The sequence below is a fragment of the Biomphalaria glabrata genome, chromosome 6, assembly GCF_947242115.1.
Source record: "Biomphalaria glabrata chromosome 6, xgBioGlab47.1, whole genome shotgun sequence".
In the NCBI taxonomy this organism is placed as follows: Eukaryota; Metazoa; Mollusca; class Gastropoda; family Planorbidae; genus Biomphalaria; species Biomphalaria glabrata.
The window spans coordinates 50,226,849-50,247,822 of NC_074716.1; the positions used below are offsets into that span (position 1 = coordinate 50,226,849).

The 20,974-nt window shown below is 35.1% G+C and overlaps 1 protein-coding gene across 3 annotated transcripts in view; it reads left to right on the forward strand.

Annotated features, from left to right (window-relative positions):
* LOC106072397 (5'-nucleotidase domain-containing protein 1-like) overlaps nt 1–20,974 on the forward strand; it is a 30,644-nt gene that overhangs the window by 2,890 nt on the left and 6,780 nt on the right. The window contains exons 2-12 of one of the 3 annotated variants that reach the window (XM_056032026.1): nt 6,321–6,526; nt 8,318–8,409; nt 8,666–8,737; nt 10,086–10,201; nt 11,461–11,540; nt 11,652–11,742; nt 13,184–13,358; nt 14,915–15,003; nt 18,594–18,712; nt 19,470–19,643; nt 20,176–20,356. In XM_056032026.1, the coding sequence (XP_055888001.1) occupies nt 6,521–6,526; nt 8,318–8,409; nt 8,666–8,737; nt 10,086–10,201; nt 11,461–11,540; nt 11,652–11,742; nt 13,184–13,358; nt 14,915–15,003; nt 18,594–18,712; nt 19,470–19,643; nt 20,176–20,356 (1,195 nt within the window). In that variant the 5' untranslated portion in view covers nt 6,321–6,520. Of the gene's footprint in view, nt 1–6,320; nt 6,527–7,628; nt 7,836–8,317; nt 8,410–8,665; nt 8,738–10,085; nt 10,202–11,460; nt 11,541–11,651; nt 11,743–13,183; nt 13,359–14,914; nt 15,004–18,593; nt 18,713–19,469; nt 19,644–20,175; nt 20,357–20,974 lie in introns of those variants that run through there. The other 2 variants (XM_056032025.1, XM_056032027.1) reach the window with 2 other exon arrangements.

The following is a 20,974-nucleotide window of genomic DNA, read 5'->3' on the forward strand; positions in this document are numbered from 1 at the left end:
CGCCTGTAAGTTGGAAAATGTTTTTATTTTATTTCTTTAGTTTGTATTTGTATTAGTTGTTCCTACATCTACTGTTATAGTCTAGATGTGGACTGATTAGTGTAGTGGCATCACTGGCTAGTTAATTAGCCATGATTGTCTATGATGGAACCGGAAGGTCCATTGAGCTGGATAGCGTCACCCCTTCCTTCCCCCCCCCCCAGCTATCCCTAATAATCCCCTTATTGTTTTTCTATACTATGTCTATTTGTAAATATTTTATTATCTTATATTCTTATGTATGTTTATTTTATTAGTGATTCTTTTTGGTAGTTTCTGAAGCGTAGTTGGCAGATAATATTTTTAATTTTGTTGTACTTTTATGTACAAGATGGCGGCTGGCATAAGCCGGCTCATTAACCTAGATAGTAGATCTAATGTGTATTGTTGTGACTTTTATCTGATGTTATTGTCTACCCAGCCTGTGTGGGTTGTGGCGTAGACTTGAACTAAATTCTGTGGCTTTTATTAGCTACATGGAGGCTAATTACTAATATGTAATTACCTCATGTCTCTAGGTCGGTTTGTGTACTAGACTAGGTCTAGTCTAGCTTTTTTAAACTTTTTACTATTTTTTAACGTTTTTATGTATTGATTTTTGCAGGCTATCCTCAACTGCAGTACTGCTGTTGTTAGTCTACTGCCTGTAGGCTGTTGTTAGTCTACTGCCATTAGTCTGCCATTAGACTGCCATTAGTCTGCCATCGCCTCCCTGTACCTTTCTTTTTGTTATATTTTATTAATTCTAAGCTTAGGTCTAGGGTAGTAATAGTTAGATAGTTGGTTTGGTTAGTCTGTTAGTGTTTGTAGATTTAGAGGGTTTTAGTTAGATGCTGAGTTCAGTTGTAGTGTTAGTGTAGCTCTATATGTTATATTTTATTATTGATTTATTTGTGTATGTAAATAAAGTTTCTTTTTGTTTTATTTATCCTAAAGTAAAAGTTTCGTTATTGCTTTCTAATAGTTAGTTTAGTTTAATTGTGCTGTCTGGTTGCTTAGGCGACTCTAGCCCCTTGGTCGCAGACCGAGGTGCACAGATTGGGCCCACCCAGTAGAGCGACCACCTGCCTACTGTTAATGAATTTAATGTTGAGCAGCAGAAGAGAATAGGCCACCACACTCGCGCCTGCCTGACCTGCTCACATTTTTTGGTGTCAGAAGTGGGATCTGTGCTTAAGTAATCAGACACACATTGTTTTCTTAGGGATCAGTTTGTTGTTAGGTTTTTTTTGAGGTTTTTGTTAGGTTGATTTAGGTTTTGGTTAGGCTTCGTTAGCGCATTGTTAGGATTGCATAGGTTGATATTAGTTTTAGGTTTTGATAGCAGTAGGAATCGGTGTTGGAGAATTTTTTTTTGTTGTTAGTTGTTAGGATATGGATCATATGGATAGTCTAGTTTGTTGTTTTGAGTTTTGTTTTATGTTGTGGTTTCCTTATAGTCAGTAAAGTTTTTTATTGTCGTTGAAGTGCTAGGTCTAGAAGTTGGTAGGATGTAGTTCTAAGAAGTTGTTGTAGTGTGAGGTAGTTAGTATTGTTATGGGTTAGGGTTAGAGTTGAAGTGTTAGGTTAGGGTGGCAGAATGGCAGCAGCGGCAGGAAGGATGCAGCGGTCCCAGGCTGATGTGGAGGTGCCTCGGAAGAGTGATCCGAGAGGAGGAGAGAAGTCTGCAGCTACCCCCATGCCTGCAGAGAGATGTCTGCCCAGCATCAACAGACGAGAGATGTCATGGCTAGAGCCAGCGGATGACATGTACCAGCCATCCATTAGGTGAGAGTGTTCGACTTTCACCAGCCATGTCAGCACCAGAGGACGATCCTCTCAATGTTGGAAATAGCTATGTATGGATTTACGGCAATGAATCCCAACAAGCAGGTGTTATCGACTTTATCAGTAAGAGGAAGGCTTGCCTTATAGTCCTTATCTTCCTACAGTTGGTGAATTGACTAAATATGGATAGATTCGCAGTTGCTGGTGGCCTGAATGTGTGAAGCGACACTACCAAGACTTAGGCAGTTCCAGCATGGTTTTTTTTACAAATAGCCATGTACCGGCCTGACAGAGGTGCCCCACTGCCACCTCTGTGTTTTAAACAACTGGGCCAGTTTGTCCTTCCATTTAGGACGACTGTCAGCCCAGTTGCAACATTCAGTTTTGTGGCCATTGCCATACCTTGAAAGGTCCCTAAGTCCGGGGGTCAGCTACTCTGTCTACAAGATTACCTTGCCAGATGCAACCAGCCAGCCAGAGTCAATCCCTGCTCCTGCACCGGTAGGCCCAAGAAGGTCCTCCAGGACGAGGAGACCACCTACCCGGCTGGATCTTTAGTTTTAGTTCTTTTTTGTTTGTTGTAAACTTTTCTTTGTATGGCTATGTTTTTGCATGTTTAGTATTATTTTGTTGTGTGGTATTAATGATGTATTTTGTATAATGATTTTTTTATTTTTGTATATTCCATGCTTGCTCTACTAATGGTTTTGCAACCTAGTAGATATTTTTTAAAGTCTTTATTGGGCTTTCAATAGCCAATATTGAGCTTAGGTTGTTGGTCGCTGATGTGCATTCTTCTAGTCATGAAAGTTTGCGATGTATCGTCAAGGTACTCGTTAATGTTGTTTTGCCTTGGAGGCCATGACATAGATAAATGGCACATTGCAGCACTCGGTAGTTGCCTTTGTAAGGCATATAATGTTTTTTTGCCTTTGGAAGGCCATGTAATGTCTTTTTGTGAGTAGTTTCGACTTTTTTTTGCTTTGTGAGGTAGGAAGTTTTTTTTACTTTTTGAAGTACTTAAGGTACTCATTAATGTCATGTTAGGTTGAATTGTCTGACAGTGGTCCTTTTATTTTTTTATTTTCTATGTCTCATCACCACTGTTGGATGCCCTGTGTTTTTGTTATAGCACTGTAACTTCAGGTTGTGTTATGACACTGAGTGTACCATTTTTTAATGTTTTGGTCTTTGTGACCATTGTGAGCCTTCAGTGGCTGGCCATAAGTCTGTGTGACTATGGGTCTGTTGAAGCCTTGGTGGCTTTGTGTAAGTCTGTGTGACTTTGTTTTAGCCTGTGTGGCTAAGGAACTGAGTTAAGCCTCATAGAGTTCCTGTTGGTCTGTGTGACTAATCTTAGCATGTTGGGCTAGGGCGTCATTTGCTTAATGACTTTAACCGTGTAGTTTTCCTTGTATTATTTTTTGTTTATCATTCCCTTTTTTAAGATGTTATGCCTTATGTGTTATATTATCTCTATTTTTGTATGTTTTATGTTTTGTATTACCTGTATTTTCAGTTTTCTGTTGTAAGCTTTGCCACTTGTGAAGCCATTTATTAATATTAATGTATGGGTAGTACCGAGGGCTATGGTTATAGTTCTCTGTTCTTTTGAATGAATTTATTTTTATTTTATTCCTGCAGTATCTGTTTTATGATTTGTATTTTGTGTGAATTTTTATTTTATTTCTGCTGTATATATTTTGACGTTTTAGTCTGTATTTCGTTTTGCGGGGACGCAAAAGTTTTGAGCGGGGGTGAATGTGAGCTGGCGATCCCAGGTCTATTTGTTATCTATTTTTATCTGTATTTCGACCTATTTACTTTATATAGGCCAGGCTAGAATAATTTAATTTAGTGTCTTTTCTTCTTGCATAGGTCAGTGCTGTGTGTTTGTAGTTTCCGCTATTTATAACTTCTGCTAGTTTTAGTCTTTTTCTGTTATTTGTGTTTTACTCGTAGAGGAAAAGTAGTTTTAAAAATAGTTAACTAGCCTTAGAGTTGTTGGCACTGTTTCCATTTCTTTGTCCCCGATTAGTTCTACGTATTTTTGTCTTTAGCGCTTAGGTTAGGTTAGTAGTTATTTTCTAATTTCAGTCTAAGTGTAAGTCTAGAAGCTGTATAGGGTCCCTGTACGAGTTTAGAACATAAATATCTTTCTTCTTCCTTTTTGTATTTTTGTAAAATTAATTTTTAGGATTCTCTTTTTTATGCTGTTTAATTTGGTATATAATGTTGTGTAGTCCGTGTCTTGTGTAATTTTCTAGATTTTATTATAGCGTACGGCTAGGTACAAATTAGGGGAATCAGTAGTCCAGTTTAGTTTTAGGTAATTAGCGTGATGTCATGCTCTCCGATATGTTCGCGCTGACCAGTTATAGCTAGCTCCGGAACCACGTTGAGCTCTCTTTTGTCTTGACCAGTGGTCAGTGCCGACAGTAGTGCCGGTGTAGAGTTAATTGTGTGTAGTGTAATTTCAGCTGGGACCGCCTGTAAGTTGGAAAATGTTTTTATTTTATTTCTTTAGTTTGTATTTGTATTAGTTGTTCCTACATCTACTGTTATAGTCTAGATGTGGACTGATTAGTGTAGTGGCATCACTGGCTAGTTAATTAGCCATGATTGTCTATGATGGAACCGGAAGGTCCATTGAGCTGGATAGCGTCACCCCTTCCTTCCCCCCCCCCCCAGCTATCCCTAATAATCCCCTTATTGTTTTTCTATACTATGTCTATTTGTAAATATTTTATTATCTTATATTCTTATGTATGTTTATTTTATTAGTGATTCTTTTTGGTAGTTTCTGAAGCGTAGTTGGCAGATAATATTTTTAATTTTTGTTGTACTTTTATGTACAAGATGGCGGCTGGCATAAGCCGGCTCATTAACCTAGATAGTAGATCTAATGTGTATTGTTGTGACTTTTATCTGATGTTATTGTCTACCCAGCCTGTGTGGGTTGTGGCGTAGACTTGAACTAAATTCTGTGGCTTTTATTAGCTACATGGAGGCTAATTACTAATATGTAATTACCTCATGTCTCTAGGTCGGTTTGTGTACTAGACTAGGTCTAGTCTAGCTTTTTTAAACTTTTTACTATTTTTTAACGTTTTTATGTATTGATTTTTGCAGGCTATCCTCAACTGCAGTACTGCTGTTGTTAGTCTACTGCCTGTAGGCTGTTGTTAGTCTACTGCCATTAGTCTGCCATTAGACTGCCATTAGTCTGCCATCGCCTCCCTGTACCTTTCTTTTTGTTATATTTTATTAATTCTAAGCTTAGGTCTAGGGTAGTAATAGTTAGATAGTTGGTTTGGTTAGTCTGTTAGTGTTTGTAGATTTAGAGGGTTTTAGTTAGATGCTGAGTTCAGTTGTAGTGTTAGTGTAGCTCTATATGTTATATTTTATTATTGATTTATTTGTGTATGTAAATAAAGTTTCTTTTTGTTTTATTTATCCTAAAGTAAAAGTTTCGTTATTGCTTTCTAATAGTTAGTTTAGTTTAATTGTGCTGTCTGGTTGCTTAGGCGACTCTAGCCCCTTGGTCGCAGACCGAGGTGCACAGATTGGGCCCACCCAGTAGAGCGACCACCTGCCTACTGTTAATGAATTTAATGTTGAGCAGCAGAAGAGAATAGGCCACCACACTCGCGCCTGCCTGACCTGCTCACATATGGAACACATTATTACATAGGTTATTTAAAACGGTTTAATTGAAAGGCCATGAGGCTAATCTATTTAGGATATGGGGCTCTTTTGGGCCCCTTTATTAGTCCAGATATTATATGTCAGTGCCAAATAATTCTTTGGGGCCATGAGCTTTAGAAAGTGTTGCATAAAGAAGTAAATCCGGCCTAGCTTCAGCCTTTTTACTTTTAATGCCCCGGCACCCTCTCTTCTGAGCCATATAGGCTAGTGTTTTTACAAAGTTTATATCAACTCACTCTGTCTGACTGTCTGGTAAAAAGTTTGTACACTTTATTTCTCCCACAACCAATCAAGCTGAAATTTTATACAATTATTTCTTTTATCTGACAACACAAAAATCTATATAAAAAATTAGCCTATAAGTTAATTAACTATTGGTATTTTTTTGTATCGAACAAGAGAAATAAATTGTACTTGACTGATGTGGCTTGAGCCCTCGAGTTTGAATTCAGGTCTTTCAACTTTTTTTATGCATTTAAAAAGCTATAACGTAACATTTACGTAGATATACCCCTTTCATTCTCCACCAATCCCTTTCCCAACTGGTCCAGACAAGTGATAGGGTAAATAACGCATTGAGAAAGCTAAAAAAAAAAAGCATGAAAAAAAAAACTATTGGTAAAAATATTTGTAATCACACAGTTTTATTGTTGTTAGTCTAGATCTATAACAAATTTAATCACATGACAGATCTAAGCTAATTGATACAACTACATTTGATATACGCTTTTTTTTTTTTTATTTTTCAATTCTCTTTGTGTCAACGGCGCTGTATTCCTCCTGGTAAAAAAAAAAAAAAAGAACAGGTCAATAGAGTTGAGAGGTAGGCCTATGTTGTTTATAAAGTCTGAAAAAACATTAAAGGCTCGAGTAGGGCATTGACTTATCGTCGTGAAAGATGAACAAAACAAAGATGCGAAGGGAGAACATCGACGTTTCTGAGACGAGAAAGGGAAAGAGAAAGGTGTGAAGGAGATATGAAGAGAACGATGCGCTACTGTGAGCGATGGAGGTGAAAGCATATAGAGAGATGTCTTGTTATAACTGTTCAGCGATTCTCAACCTTTATAGGTCAGAGACCCCTTTTTGTGATTCTCCACTATGCGGCGACCCCCAAACGTAAAAATAAAAAGCCTAAGTAACGGTGCCTTTCACGGTGTTATAAAACATTTCACTATTTACTATTCTATTTTTCATTCAACATTTTTATGTTGCATACTTATATGGCTGCCTGGTCGTGCGGTTTGCGCGCTGGACTGTCGTTCAAATTTATCGATGGTCCAGGGTTCAAACCCTGCCCGCTCCCATCCCCCGTCGTCCTGCGGGAGGTTTGGACTAGGAAGTAATTATCTTCAACTCTGAAGGAACATCCGAAACATGTAAAACAAACAGACTAGTAAAGAAAAAAAAAAAGGATGACGTAGTACGAGATACACACGTATCTATATTTTCAATGGTCTTAGGCGACCCCTGGCAAATCGTCTTTCGACCCACAAGGGGGTCGCGACCCATAGGTTGAGAACCCCTGGTTCAAATTGTTATTATTGGATTTTTAATAATTACAATTTATTGACAGGGGCGTGTTTTGTATTCATCAGCTTGGCTTTTGAGTTAGTGCTTACGCAAGTAATTTGTGAAAGAAGTTTCGGCACATTGAAATATAGAATAGGCTGAAAAACATCTTGACGCAAGAACACTTGCAAGGTTTTATGTTTAAGGCTGTTGATAAAGCTTGTTAATTAGGGACCTTTCGATCTATTCTTAATAAATTAATGTATTGCAGGAACTTTCATCTTGATTCCTTTTCAAGTATTAGCCAGTTTTTATGTATTATTAAAACTTTAATTATTTTGTGATCAATAGATGTACCTCGTACGACAATCAATATTTGGGCCGGATGGTGTCGTAATGCCAGTGCCGATTTTGACACCTATTCCGCTTCTGTACTGTAATCTACACTTAGCAACAAAACTCATTCGAAGAGTTGAAAATAAAATATAGGTCAGTGATATGGAGAAACAGAGCGACCCCTTAGAATAAAAATATAGGTCTGTGCATTTTATGACCATAAAGAAGAATAAACTAAACTTTTTTTCGCTAAGAGTTCTGATTTGTTGATTGCAAGATTTCAAGTAAACGCTATGTTACGTAGTATATACTAGGTCTAGATCTATATAGACAGTAACATACTACATAGTCTACGACCTACGTTTAACTTCTGAACAATGGCAAAGAAATGTATTAATTTTACTGAATATGACGTGCTTGGATTTGATATGGACTTTACGTTAGCTCGTTATAAACTTGTTCCGTTTTTCAATGTAAATATTAATGTTTTTATTAATTAATTTTTATTTGTCTTTGGCACTTCTCTTGACTAAAGACTAAAGTCTATCTAGACCTCTAGATCTAAATAATAAATTAAAATATTAAATGACTTATTTTTTTTTTTATTCATTATTCATATTGACTCTTGTCGAAATCATTTTAATTAGAATTAGACTAATTAGAGTGACTAGATCTATCATTCTATGTAGATCTGGATCTATTTTATAATTTAATAGATCTAGAATCTAGATCTAGAGTCTAATAAAAAAAAAAAAAAATTATTTTTTGCCATCTTAGAATAGATTTTCCCATTGATCTAGAACTAAGAAATCTAATTTTCTAGCATAAGTCAGGCTAAGTAAGGTTAAACTGCTGTCATTCAGAACTAGATCTCTAGTTAACTCTAGTAGACTAAGTAGATTATAATCTTATATGATACAAACTTTACTTAAAAAAGATGATTTTTTTTCCCTAGATGGTCTATGATAGTATATGCCAGTATTTAGTGGAAGAGAAAAGGTACAGCGCAGAGATATTTCATAATCTTCATGAAGATAAGGACTTGATGTAAGTTATGTCTCAATGTCACCATTATGATCTTCATTAATTCACCCACATGATAAGTTATACTTCTTTATTCTATTAGTATGTTACCATAGAAACAACTGTAGATATTCATTCTTTGTAACTATACTGTTTGTAGTAAAGTTGGTACAGTTTTTATTTATCTACTGGCCAAAAAATATATTTCTTTTGAATTTTCAAAGAATAAATGGCATTGAATAACTTTCTTTTTTTTTTTTTCTGTTCTTTAAATTTTCAGATACAAAGGTCTGATAGTTGACTTTGATAAAGGTAATGTTTTGAAACTTGGTCATGATGGAGTTATACTCAGGTACGACGTCTTAAATATAATTCTTTGCTTATGTCTTAATGATAATTTTATTTCTAGAAAAGGCCGACACTTTTTGTGATATGAACTATGTAGATAAAAGACACTTTGGGACAGGGAGTAAAAAAATTTTTCTTGGAATTTGATGGAAAGGTGGTTTTATTAAAATATTAAGGAAAATCTTTTTTTTTTAGATTCAATAATTTAAAGATTTATAAGTTTTGTTTCCAGAAAAGAATGGGGAGAAGTAGATCTTAGAAATATTCAAGATTTTGAAGCTTTGTTGTTTTTCGGGAATGGACAATTTTGTCTTACTTTATTTGTTTTGCTAAGACTGGGGTTATTTAATTTCGTACCTCTATGGCTCCTCTGAGTCCACACTTAGCTCTAATGAGTACCTGACATTAGTTGGGGAAAGGTTGTGTCGTTATGCTGGCCACATGACATCCTCGTTAGACATGGGCCACAGAAACAGACGACCTTTACATCATCTGCCCCATAGGTCTGAAAGGGGGAACTTACTTTACTATTATCTAACCATAAGTTAGAAATGCAAATGTAAATAAATGGATAAGAATGTGGGGCATGTGGCTGAGTCTGAGATCTGTTGCCGAGAGACATGTATCCCTGAGTTATCTTAGTTCCACTGGTCCAGAAAAGAAATGGCACGATAGCTCACTGAGCATACTGTTATAACCCTATTGGCGGCGCAAAAGGGTTAATGTGTGTGCGGCCTACTGACACACACGACTCAGGCCAATCACACAGGTCAAGGGCTGTCGATGGACAAAGGACAGTACTGGTATGAACTTTGCACGCAAATATGACGAGTGTTATGGTCACCTGATCATAGGCCTGAGCAGACCAGAGACACGGTGTGTAAGAGAGCGGCAGTTCAAGACCGGAGAGCGTGGAGACCGGGACTGTTAGTCAGCCATGAAGTCGGTCCTGGTCAAGTCCCCAAGTATTATGTACGAGTCCAGGAAGAAATAGAGACAGTAGAGTTCAGTATGGTAGTAGTAGTTTATTGTGTTGCGAATTGTGTCATATTGGCTGTTTTAATTGACCATTATTAAAGTAACAGATTATTTGGAGCCTTGTTGTCATGTTCTTGATGTGTTGTTGTGTGTTTAGCAGTGTTTACAGAAGGCCTGATTAGGAGAGAATCATAACAATATGTTATGCAGAAAACAATTATTTTTTTATGTGTTAAATCCCATTTTATTTATTGTTTTTTTTTACAGTACTTTGTATTGAAAGTATTTTATGCAAGGAAAGAGGTATTTTAAAATTGAAGGAATAACAGATTTGTTAACTAATAATCATTTTTATTTGTCATTCAACTAAACAGGGCTACCCATGGTTCAAAGAAGTTGTCTTCTTCAGATATTGATCAGGTTTACGGTAAAGAGAGAAAATTCCCAGAATTTGAAGCCTTCATTAGTGGAGTGCGAAGTCCATTCAATAGTAAGATTTCATGCTTAATAATTGATAGGTACAACAGCAGAAACTCCATGTTGTCTTTGAAATAGATGACACTGCAGCAGGACTTAAGGGCACATTCCTAGGCCTCTGATAAAGAAATCCATGAGTTTCTGATGTATCTTGGTCACTCTCTTGACTTTGCTAGTGTGACCCAATGTCATGCAATACTTTTGGCACCAACTCATTTGAAGATAAACCATAGCAACACCAAAACCTCAGCAGAAGCAGTTTGCCAGGCTTAATATCTAAACTGGAGCCGCACTGGCTGAGTGGTAAAGCACTTGGCCTCTGAACCAGGCTTCCAGGGTTCAAATCCTGGTGATAACTGTTTTTTTTTAATTGTGTTTAGGGCACCTCTGAGTCCCCCCAGCTCTAATGAGTACCTGACATTAGTTTGGGAAAAGGAAAGGCGGTTAGTCATTGTGCTGGCCATGACATCCTCATTAACCATGGACCACAGAAACAGATGGCCTTAAATTTAAATCATCTGCCCCATAGAATGCAAGGTCTGAAAGGGGGAACTTACTTTAATAATATCTAAACCACATGAGTAAGTTACCCATAGATCACAACGTCTGAAAGGGGAAACTTTACTAAGATCTAAACCACATGAGTAAGCCAAATATTGGATTTGTTTATCAGATGCTGTTTCAGATACCTGCCATTTCAGAGCCTTCTATTAACTATAAGAGCTTATTCCCCCTTGACTCCCATGGAATGACAACCTTTGCAATCTTTTTGCTAAGTGTAAGCTTTTTATAACATACACACTTATTAAAAAAAACATTATCTACTTGCATATTTTAGTTATATCTTGAGGAAAAAATCAAGGGCATTTAATTACCGGTACTGTCGTTAACTATAATATTGAAATATTGCTTACATATACATAAAGTACTGAACCATAATTCCACAAATACAAAGACACAACCTATTAAAATACTCAGAAAGACACAAAGATAAGGACACAATTCTTATATTGTATGCTCTCCTTTTTCCCTAGGCCATTAGAGCATGGAACAGGTTGCATGAGTCAGACGGATATCTAATGTCTTAGCAGAGTTTAAGTCTTTAATTAGCATTCACGATTAGATTAACATGTTCGTGGGATGTAATTCTCTTCATTTTTGAATGAACATCTGTAATTTATAATGATTACTCAATATTAGCTTATCCTTATCTTGATATATCTGCTATTATCTCCACTAATAAGTATATGTATCTGTTTTGTTTTCTTAAAGAATGGCGTTTCTTTGAAAACTTCTTTGACATGCCTGCCTTGGTTGCTTTTGCCAGGATTGTCGACAGCTTAGGAAAACTGGTAGATTCTGTTTAAATGAGTTTTTAATGTACATTACTGAATGAATTTTGGATTTTTTAAAAACATAAATACTTAAATGCATTTCCTGATATCATATCTATCTGTGATCAGGAACCTGCCAAAGAGAGAAGTACCTATATACACACATGGGATGATGTTTATGCAGCATTATGTGACTTGTACAGCCCAGAACAGTTTAAAGGTAAGCTGGATAAATTTTTAAAGTGTTTTTTCTTATATTATAATTCAATAATTAGAAAATAAATATACTTGTAAATAGAAAATTATTTACTTAAACAACTATTGGCTTGTATTTTAAATGTCATGGACTGCTTCTGGTCCTGGTTATATGGTTTTGACTCTAATAGTGGCTACTTAGATAATTTGTGTAATGGCAAATAAATAACTCCAGATGTTGTGCAGTTTGGTAGGATAATTTTAACTTGTTATAACACTTAACAAGAAGTAATTTCCCCTTTCAGACCTTGCGATCTATAGGGCAGTTGATGTAAAGGTCATCTGTTTCTGTGGCCCACCGCTAATGAGGGTGTCGTGGTCAGCACAATGACCAACCTCTTTTACTTTTTCCCAACTTATGTCAGGTACCTATTAGACCTGGGTGGACTCAGAGGCACCCAAAAGATCCTGAATTAAAAAATCCCAGTCTTCATCAGAATTCAAACCTGCGACTCCCAGTTTGGAAGCCAAGCGCTTTACCGCTCAGCCGCTGCACCTTTCCTCAACAATGAGTTAAAAAAAAAAACTAAAGATTTTTTACAAGCAATAATTCTAAAAGTATATTAATTCCTGAAACGTTATCGACCTAAAGAATGTAGACACACAAGATAAGGTGCAGACAGCAGGTAAGTCAGAGTCATGGCCTCTCTTAGTACGTTTAACTAAGTGGTTTATGATGATTTAGCTACTGATTTCAATATAGGAGCATAACCACTGAATAGTTATGAATAGCAACATTTAGCTCAGTCTTACAAAAACTTAGACTGCGTAGGCAACAAAACATTCAATTAGCCTGATAAGAACATGAGCTCTACCACCATTCAACCTTTGAACTAATGAGAACAAAGAAAATAAAATCCACTTAACATTCTCATATCCAGGACCAGGTCCGCTACTAAACAACTGGACAAATACACTACCTCCCGAAATTCAAAGTAACACCTTGAGGGATTATGGGCATGACATGGCCTGAATTGTGCCAATGTGCCTAAAATTCAAACTCCAAATCCCAAAATTCATGAAACCTCACATCCCACAACTCAAAACAAATAAGCATGACGCTACAGACACTTTTTCCCAACACATTGTCTTATCATCACCAAGTTTGTGTTTATACAACTCTACTAAACAATAACAAATGAACTACTATCTAATGCAGCTGTCATTTTAATGGGACTTAGACTTAGGTCCCCTCTACTGTTTGGCTCATTGGACAGCAAACTCACTCCATAGAGATCAGTCGCACTTGGCTTCCAAAGCCTCTTCCCAGCTGGTGCCAACAGATCTTAGGTTTTCTGTAAGAAGGTGCGATGTCTTGATGCCTTTACAAAACTACTGACTAAATTTTTAAAATTGCTGTTTGTTTTTTTTAACACAAGATTTATTGTTTTTAAATTCTGTTGTAGCAAACAAAGGCAAGTTCTTTCCTAACATGAAGAGAGAGCCATCTAAATATATTGACAAGGTCAGCAATGATATCAAAAATTGGTTGATGTCTCTACGTCAAAACAATAGAAAGATTTTTCTGTTGACATCCTCGTTTCCAGACTTTGCTTCATTTGTTATGGAGTACTCATTTGGGTAATTCTTAAGTTCATTTTAGCTATGTCTACACTATCATGGGGGATGGAATAACTGGTAAAGTGCTTGGCTTATAGTCAGAGGGTCAAGTACCTTCATCCACACTTTATTGAGTGCTGGACTGTTATGGAGTGTGTTTCTGTGGTGACGGTGAGAAGAATCTACCAATAGACAGGGCGTATGATGCAAAATACTTTATATTACTAAGTCTACCACATGTATTTCATTTCATCTCAAGTTAAATTTGTCCATGTTGCAATAAAAGTTATATTTTTAGTATTGTCACAAAGAAGTTATTTAAGTTATTTCAAGTTTTTACAAGTTAAAATATAATACACCTACAATAGTTAAGTTGTCTAGCAGCAGTTTAGTGCTACAAGTCAATGACTGTCTATAAAACTAACAGTAGTCTGGAAACAAAAACGGAGTTAGTTTTTTGTTCTGGCCAGAATAATTTATGGCCAAAATAATGTCTGCTTCCAGGACACTGCAAGGGTTGGTTGAAAAAAAATCAGTACCTTTTAGTTGTGAAAGCTTGCATTTTGACAGCTTTAATGACTGGGTGCCATAATTTTATACATTAGACTCATGACTAAAACAGATAATTTCTAGTTCATCTTCACTTCAATACAGATGCTCACATATTAACACATTTTTATTTTATCCTCTACCAACCTGGAATAGTCTATTTAATATGTCAAGGCCATCGTTTAGAAAATTTTTAATATAAAATTACGTGTCTACAGTTGCAACTCTTTTACAAAGCTATTATCAACTCACTCTGTCTGTCTGGCAAAAAGTTAGTTATTTCTCCCACACCCAATCTCAGATCAAGCTGAAATTATGCACAATCATTTCTTTTACCTGACATCACAAGAACCAATACAAAAAAATCAATTAGTTAATTAATTATTGGTAATTTTTTTTTTTACTTATAAATTGGACCTAACTGAAATACTTTAAAAAAAAGGGATTACCATATAATTCTCCCAGATATCCTTTTTTTTCTTCCCCCCCCCCCCCCCCCCCCCATTTGCTCAACTGGTCCAGACAAGTGTTAGGATCATAGCGTATTGAGAAAGTTAAAAGCATGAACTAGTGCTAAACAGAAAGAGTTGGAAAAAATATTTCTAATTGCACAGATTTATTGTTGTTGGTCTAGATCTATATTACAAATTGAATTCCATGACTGATCCAAACTGGTTAATAGAATAACACTTCCTGTAAGCTTTTTTTTTTTTTTTTTTTTTTAAAGTATTTTTGATGTTTTTCTTGTTTGTGTGTGTGTTTGAGTGTGTGTGGGGGGTATTTACTAGAATAAATAATATTTATGTCACAAAATTCATAAGGTTGTTATTATTGGAATAGGTAATGGATATAAGCACTCCACCATTCATAAAATGCTTCTGATGGCATTTGTCTAAAATTGCCTCTGACAACCAGTCCAACCCCTTGCCTTCACCTATGGAATGGGACATGTTTATAACTTGGGGGTTGCCTGTATCACTTAAATTATCACTTCAGTATCCTAACTAATAAGTAATTTGTTCACACAGTGCTGACTGGAAGTCTTACTTTGATCTCATTATCTATGGCGGCAGAAAACCCAGATTTTTCACAGAGAACAGTCCATTTTTACAAGTTGGTGAGTAAAGTTCAAGTCAGTGCTTGTTAAGAATGAGAATGATCTTAATAATAATAATTATAATATATTTTAATAAAGCTGTTGTAAATGTGGATATATTAATGTCAATCAGGCTTTCTCTTTGATTCCAAAGATTAAGGATGAGTGCGATATAATGTATTTCTTGTAATCAGGTAAATTCTTGTTGTGACCTGCATATTTTCCCACATCTAATACAGACAAAGCGTTGTCCGGTTGGGGGGGGGGGGGATTGTCTTTTTAAAGTTTTATTTTCAGCTTTTGCACCTGTCTTTAGCATGAGCTTTTCATTTAGGTCTGCAAGGTTTTTCCAACCACCTTCATGATATCTTTCTAACTGCTTGTCAATGTATTGACATTAAAACTACTAAAACTATGATACATTTAATAAAGCCTGTGTACTGACATTAAAACTACAACACAATCTTATCTATATGATACATTTAATAAAGCCTGTGTACTGACATTAAAACTACAACACAATCTTATCTATATGATACATTTAATAAAGCCTGTGTACTGACATTAAAACTACAACACAATCTTATCTATATGATACATTTAATAAAGCCTGTGTACTGACATTAAAACTACAACACAATCTTATCTATATGATTCATTTAATAAGGCCTGTGTACTGACATTAAAACTAAAACACAATCTTATCAATATGATTCATTTAATAAGGCCTTGTGTACTGACATTAAAACTACAACACAATCTTATCTATATGATTCATTTAATAAGGCCTGTGTACTGACATTAAAACTACAACACAATCTTATCTATATGATTCATTTAATAAGGCCTGTGTACTGACATTAAAACTACAACACAATCTTATCTATATGATTCATTTAATAAGGCCTGTGTACTGAAATTAAAACTACAACACAATCTTATCTATATGATTCATTTAATAAGGCCTGTGTACTGACATTAAAACTACAACACAATCTTATCTATATGATTCATTTAATAAGGCCTGTGTACTGGCATTAAAATTACAACACAATCTTATCTATATGATTCATTTAATAAGGCCTGTGTACTGACATTAAAACTACAACACAATCTTATCTATATGATTCATTTAATAAGGCCTGTGTACTGACATTAAAACTACAACACAATCTTATCTATATGATTCATTTAATAAGGCCTGTGTACTGGCATTAAAATTACAACACAATCTTATCTATATGATTCATTTAATAAGGCCTGTGTACTGACATTAAAACTACAACACAATCTTATCTATATGATTCATTTAATAAGGCCTGTGTACTGACATTAAAATTACAACACAATCTTATCTATATGATTCATTTAATAAAGCCTGTGTACTGACATTAAAACTACAACACAATCTTATCTATATGATTCATTTAATAAGGCCTGTATACTGACATTAAAACTACAACACAATCTTATCTATATGATACATTTAATAAGGCCTGTCCAAGGATCTAAAGAAGATGTACAGCTGCGCTTGCATTGGCCACAGAAACAGATGACCTTAACTAACACCATCTGCCCTATATATTGCTAACTCTGAAAATTCATATCAAACTTTGCTAAGTGCAAAGGAGTGTAGTGAACAAATCTAATTAAACTTTAAATACTGCTTAGGAGTCTAGTGAAACATTTTAATCAAACTTTGCTTTTCAAATAGAAATCTTGTAAAACATTCTGATGAAACTTTAATGAGTGCATATATGTCTATTTAAAAAATTCTGATCAAAATTTGTAAAGTGCGTATGAATCTAGTACACATTTCTGATCGAAATTTGTAAAGTGCGTATGAATCTAGTACACATTTCTGATCGAAATTTGTAAAGTGCGTATGAATGTAGTACACATTTCTGATCAAAATTTGTAATGTGTATTGGAGTTAAATGAAACATTGTTGTTTAGGGCATAGTAATAAAGTAACACATTCTAATTAACTTATGCTTATCTTATAGAATCAAAAAAAAAATGTTTCCTTTAAGACTTTGTGATCTGTCAGGCAAATGATGTTAAAGGTCATCTGTTTTTGGGGCAAACACTTAACAAGCAGGGTGTCATGTGACCACCACAATGACCAACTGCCTTTAGTTTACCCAACTAAAGTCAGGTACCTATTAAACTATTTATAGCCCATAGAAGTCTAATGAAACATTTTGATCAAACTTTGTCTAGCGCATATATTTCTACTGAATAAGTCATATCAAATTTGCTAAGTGCATAAGAATGTAGTGAAAAATTATAATTAAACTTTAAATACTGCTTAGGAGTCAAGTGGAACATTGTAATCAAACTATGCTTTTCAAATAGAACTCTTGTAAAACATTCTGATGAAACTTTGATTAGTGCACATATGTCAAGTGAAAAATTCTCATTAAACTTTGTAAGGTGCATATGAATCTAGTAAAAAATTCTGGTCAAACTTTGTAAAGTGAAACTTTATGATAAAACTTTTATAAGCTTATAAAAATCAAGTAAAACATTCAGATGAAACTTTGTTAAGAACATAAAAATCTAATGAAAGATTCTATTTCAACTAAGCTTATCTTAGAGAAGTCTATAAAAAAATTTCTCTTTAAGTCTTTGTGATCTGAAGAACAGATGATGTTAAGGTCATCTGTTTGGTGGCAAGCGCTTAAAATCAAGGTGTCATGTGACCAGCACAATGACCAACCACTTTTAGTTTACCCAACTAAAGTCAGGTACCTATTAAACTATTTAAAGCACATAGAAGTCTAAAGATACATTAGACAAAACTTTAAATTGCTCATAAATAAATAGTGAAATATTCTGATCAAACTTTGTCTGGCGCATATATTTGTACTGAATAATCATATCAAACATTGCTAAGCGCATAGGTGTGTAGTGAAAGATTCTAACCACACTTTTAATACTGCTTAGTACTCCTTAATCTTCTTACTCGAAGTCTAATGATACATTAGACAAAACTTTAAATTGCTCATAAATAAATAGTAAAATATTCTGATCAAACTTTGTCTGGCGCATATATTTGTACTGAATAATTCATATCGAACATTGCTAAGCGCATAGGAGCGTAGTGAAAAATTCTAACCACACTTTTAACACTGCTTAGTACTCCTTAATCTTCTTACTCGAAGTCTAATGATACATTAGACAAAACTTTAAATTGCTCATAAATAAATAGTGAAATATTCTGATCAAACTCTGTCTGGCGCTTATATTTGTACTGAATAATTCATATCGAACATTGCTAAGCGCATAGGAGTGTAGTGAAAAATTCTAATCACACTTTTAATACTGCTTAGTACTCCATAATCTTCTTACTCGAAGTCTAATGATACATTAGACAAAACTTTAAATTGCTCATAAATAAATAGTGAAATATTCTGATCAAACTTTGTCTGGCGCATATATTTGTACTGAATAATTCATATCAAACATTGCTAAGCGCATAGGAGTGTAGTGAAAGATTCTAACCGCACTTTTAATACTGCTTAGTACTCCATAATCTTCTTACTCGAAGACCTTATTATGAAATATTTTCTTGTTCAAGTTTTCATTTCAACAAATTGTTTCCTTAGTGAACACAGAGATTGGAGAGGACTCTGAACAGCTGGCGGAGAATGGAGAATATTGTCATGGCAACTACACAGACCTGATGAAGTTTTTAAGGGAGATAACACACAAGGATGATCCGAAGGTTTCGTTTAATTTATATCTAAATTTTTGACGCTGTTCTGCATTCCCCCCCCCTCCCAATCCCCCAGAGTATGAATATCACATCAAGCTTTTTTGTTGACTCTGTAATCAAGCATGGTTAAGTATAGTTCCCTTTTCAGACCTTGCAATCTATGGGGCACATGGTGTTAAGATCATCTGTGGTTAGATCAGGTCTAAGCTGCTGCAGATAGAGACCCTTTTATAGCTGATCTATATGCACATCATCATTATTTGTCCCTTGACTTTCGTCGTAGCGATGCTGTGACAGTTTGTGTAACCAAATCCCCCCACTTTTCCCGGTCAGTAGCTGTTCTTAACAGAATAACAAGAGAGAGACATATCACAAGACAGATATCAAATCAAATTTATGTCAGAAGACCTCACATACTGGTTTTACCTGGGTTTTTTTTACTAGGTATATAAAAAAAAATTTTTCTGAAAATTCATGAGCTTGTGATATATATGTGTAAATGAGCTGGTAGTAGGGTTCAAAAAGATTACGCATGCATGGTGGACATCAGAATGGTGGACATCACAATGGTGGACATCACAATGGTGGACATCAGAATGATGGACATCACAATGGTGGACATCAGAATGGTGGACATCACAATGGTGGACATCAGAATGATTTACATCAGAATGGTGGACATCAGAATATCATATAAATGTTTTTTGTAGGTAATAATCTAAATTTTAATTTCATTGTATTTTTGTTTTCATTTGTAATTGACCAGGTTATTTACTTTGGGGACAACCTCTGGGCTGATGCCTGGCCTTCAAAATTCTATGGCCAGTGGGACACTGTACTTGTACTGGAAGAAATGGATGCTGAGGGGTATGCTGTATCAGACGGCACTGTGCCAGGTCATGATGACTCTCCTTCTTCAAGTGGAAAATTGGTATTCGAGGTTAGTCTGCGCTTTCATGTTTTAAAAAAAAGCACAACCGTTATGAAATGAAATAAATATAAAGTTTGAATGTTGTTAAATATATAAACATTTTTCATGTTGTTTTATGTCACTAAGCCTAAAAAAATGGTATCGTTTGAAATAGCTGCCACTAGCCTACCATTCAATATTTCACAATATGACGCGTAGGACGTAATCATCTTCTTTTTTGAAGTAACGTCTGTATTATATAAGATAATAAGGGAGATTTTAATATATTTTTGACATCCTCTTTCCATAGTGTTAAGTTATTTAGGGATCAAGAATTGAATATGGAAGGATGGTTGTAATGCTGATTAATATTTTCTTAAGTTAATTATATTGTAATGACTCCCTCTATCCACTCTCTACACTACACAGCACAATACCACGAACTCAAAGAACTTGACAACTCAGGATTCCAAATCACCTAGATCTTCAATGTTTAATATATAAAATATATAAATGATTGTATTACAAAATTCACAGCGAATACCATATGTATGTGTTACAGCACAGCTCACTGGTGACAATGGAGGAGATGGAGTTGATGGTGAGCACGTTCTGGGGGTCCATCTTTATTGACGACATTTCAGACAGTAGAGCCCCGCAGGAGAAGCTGATGAACACAACGTATGGCGACCTGATATCTCAATACGCTGACGTATGTGTTCCCAGCATAGAGTATTTGGCAGGTAGGCCATACAGTTCTGGTATTTGCTTTAGTCAATCATTTAGTCAATCATTTAGTCAATCATTTAGCTTCCACATCAGTTATCTTGACATAGCATGGTTTGAACAGCTTGTATTCTATCTGAATAGATAAAGTTATCCTGACATAGCATGGTTTGAACAGCTTGTATTCTATCTGAATAGATAAAGTTATCTTGACATAGCATGGTTTGAACAGCTTGTATTCTATCTGAATAGATAAAGTTATCTTGACATAGCATGGTTTGAACAGCTTGTATTCTATCTGAATAGATAAAGTTATCTTGACATAGCATGGTTTGAACAGCTTGTATTCTATCTGAATAGATAAAAGTTATCTTGACATAGCATGGTTTGAACAGCTTGTATTCTATCTGAATAGATAAAGTTATCTTGACATAATGCAACCTTTTGTTTTTCTTTTTTTCAATTTACATCTGTTGTTTTGGGATATCTCCATTTTGAAGTTCTAAAAATAATTTTAAAAAATCTTGTCATTGCAGTCTGTTCCCTGCATGCACATGTCAACTTTTTTTTTCAAAATACACACTAGAAAATTATTTATCTATTACACTTTGGCTTTTTTACACAGTTTATTAAAA